The sequence below is a fragment of the Benincasa hispida genome, chromosome 12 (assembly GCF_027475165.1).
Source record: "Benincasa hispida cultivar pf3 chromosome 12, pf3_genome.v1.1, whole genome shotgun sequence".
NCBI classification, from domain to species: domain Eukaryota; kingdom Viridiplantae; phylum Streptophyta; class Magnoliopsida; order Cucurbitales; family Cucurbitaceae; genus Benincasa; species Benincasa hispida.
Window position 1 is genome coordinate 85,537,275 of NC_143489.1, and position 2,694 is coordinate 85,539,968.

Genomic DNA, 2,694 nt, shown 5'->3' on the forward strand with positions numbered 1-2,694 from the left:
GCCCATTAGATTTTGTGTTTCCTTCAGGATTCACCAGTTTGTGTTTCCTTCGGGATTCACTAGTTTGTGTCTCCTTCGGGATTCACGCGTTTGTGTCTCCTTCGGGATTCACCAGTTTGTGTATCCTTCGGGATTCACCAGTTTATGTCTTCTTTGAGATTCATCAGTTTGTGTCTCCTTCGGGATTCACCAGAGGTAGTGGGCATACTTAACTACATTAGGATAGGACTCAGTCTCCTTCTTGTTTCATGTGCATATTTGTCCCATGAGGACTAGAGCAGTTTATATGTTTCACAAGAGGTGGGTATCTAGAGGACATATATGCCCAGCCTGACCCCAGTAGTGGGGTTACTTACTGAGTATTTTATACTCATTCTTTCTTATGTTGTTGTTTCAGATAAGGGTAGAGATATACCGGCGATGGACAAGCGAAATCCGCATCATAAAATTTAGAGTTCTTTTCATGTTTCTCTTAACTTTTAGTTTTAATGTTTAAAACATACTTTAAGAATCGTTTTTCAAACTTAATTACTATCATTTATGATTTCTGGGTACCCTACTATTGTTTTAATATTTGAATTTAATGAAAGTCTTTTGAATTTACCTTATTTAATTAGCATTTATTTCGCCATAATAGAGTGTTGTTTTGAGTTCCATGCATGCATGTTTTTAGTAACGGCCTAACTTAAGTCCTAAGAGGTCGGGTCGTTAAATATGGTTTCTCCATAATACCTTTACTAAAGGTATGGTCTTGTTCCTCAAGAACTACTCTTTCCTGTCAAGAATCTTCACTGGTTCCTCTTCGTATGACAAATTTTCTTTCAACTGCACTGGTTGTTCAGGTAACACATGGGTAGGATCTGGCACATACTTTCTTAGCATCTCCACATGAAACATATCGTGTATACGAGATAACTCTGGAGGTAACTCTAACATGTACGCCGCTGGGCCAACTCGCTCTATTATTCCGTAAGGTCCAATGGTTTCTTTCCACGGGGACAACTTAAGAAATACCTTATCACCAACTTCGAATTCTAATTCTCTTCTCCGCTTATCTGCATAACTCTTTTGTTTGTCTCGAGCTGTTTTAAGATTTTCTCTTATAATCTTAACACTATTTGACGTCTGCTGAATAAGTTCTAGGCCTAATAGTTTTCTTTCTCCCACTTCATTCCAATATACTAGAGTCCTACATAGTCTCCCGTACAAAGCCTCATACGGAGTCAGTCCAATACTCAAATAATAACTGTTGTTATATGAAAATTCAATCAACGATAGATTCGTATCCTAACTTTCCTTGAACTGCAATACAAATGCCCTCTACATGTCCTCTAGTGTCTGTATCGTCCACTCAGATTGACCACTCGTCTGTGGATGAAAAGCTATACTGAAATATAGTTTGGTACCCATAGTTTTCTGCAAGCTAGGCCAGAACTTCGATGTAAACCTAGAATCTCGGTCTGATACAATTAAAACTAGAGCTCCAAACGGACTCACAATTCTGTCAACATATAGCTTAGCTAACCTGTCTAGGGTAAAAGTAATCGTAACGGGTAAAAACTTAGCTGTCTTTGTCAATCAATAAACAATTACCCATATACCGTCATAGCTTGTTGGTGTCTTAGGCAAACCAAACAAGAAATCCATCGTAACATGCTCTCACTTCCACTTTGGCACTGGGAGTGGATTAAGCAATCCCGATGGCATTTGTCGTTCAGGATTAACTTGCTGACACACTAAACATTTGTCAACATACTTTGCTATCTCTCTTTTCATACCAGGCCACCAGTACAATTTCTTTAAAGTTCTATACATCTTCGTACTGCCTGGATGCATAGCATAAATTGAACTATGTGCCTCTTCCAAAATAGCCTACTTAAGTGCTAAGGCATTAGGTACACATATTCTACCTTCCTTTAGTAGCACTTCATCTGCTCTTAACTGATAGTCCATTCTCAGGCCTTTGATTTGTATGGGTGAGGTGGCCAGTTCGCTGACTCAATATTTTAGGGACAAGATGGAGTGAGGAGCTAGGAACATAATAATTCAAGATAGAATTCACTTCTTCCCTTCTTTGGGGTAAGTAGATAAGTGTTCTCTTAAGTGGTATCTCGGGGACTTGAATAAAGGGCCCTACCTTTTCATTGGCCTAAGAGGGGTAAGTAGATGAGTGTCCACCAGGTCCCTTGTTAGCTCACTAAATGATATTATAGAGGGATGATTTTAAATGCTCAAATCAATTTAAGAAAACTTTATATTAATATGATTAACATGTAATTGATTATAGATACGGTCTATAATTCAAATTCAATTGGAAAGAAACATTTGAATAAGATTCATATAATTAATTCAAGTGAATTAAGTTCACAAAGAATTAAATAATAGAGAGGTCTTGCACATATACATATGATATTTATGATAACTAAATATATAGAAGTTAAGTTGGATTTAATGTATAAATAGTTATTCATGTGCTAATTAATTAAATAAGTTTACTTAATTAATTGTGCACAAGGAAAAATTGGAAAAAGACAAGGAGAAGGGGTTAACTGTTCTCTATATAAAGTCTTCCTTATGGCCTTTTTGGGATACACAGAACACAACAGAATTAGCAAGCATTCATTGTGCAATTTTTCCCTAAGCCACAAAGAAATGCTCTCTACTCTCCCAAAAGGTTTTCCTCCTCACCCTCTT

The 2,694-nt window shown here is 37.0% G+C and overlaps 1 protein-coding gene across 1 annotated transcript; it reads right to left on the reverse strand.

Moving 5' to 3' along the window:
* Positions 1–765: 765 nt before the first annotated feature.
* LOC150032266 (uncharacterized) lies at positions 766–1,815 on the reverse strand. Its single transcript, XM_090308458.1, has 2 exons — positions 1,757–1,815; positions 766–1,246 (listed from the first exon to the last, which is right to left on the reverse strand). The coding sequence occupies exons 1-2, from the start codon at positions 1,813–1,815 to the stop codon at positions 766–768; spliced, it is 540 nt and encodes a 179-aa protein (XP_090164584.1).
* Between the last annotated feature and the right edge of the window lie 879 nt (positions 1,816–2,694).

Excerpts from the sequence above, each read along its gene's own strand:
- LOC150032266 (XM_090308458.1), bottom strand. The coding sequence starts at position 1,815 with ATGTATAGAACTTTAAAGAAATTGTACTGGTGGCCTGGTATGAAAAGA. Across the intron at positions 1,247-1,756 it reads ATGAAAAGAGAGATAGCAAA|TTATTATTTGAGTATTGGAC; the intron begins GTATGTTGACAA and ends ATATAACAACAG.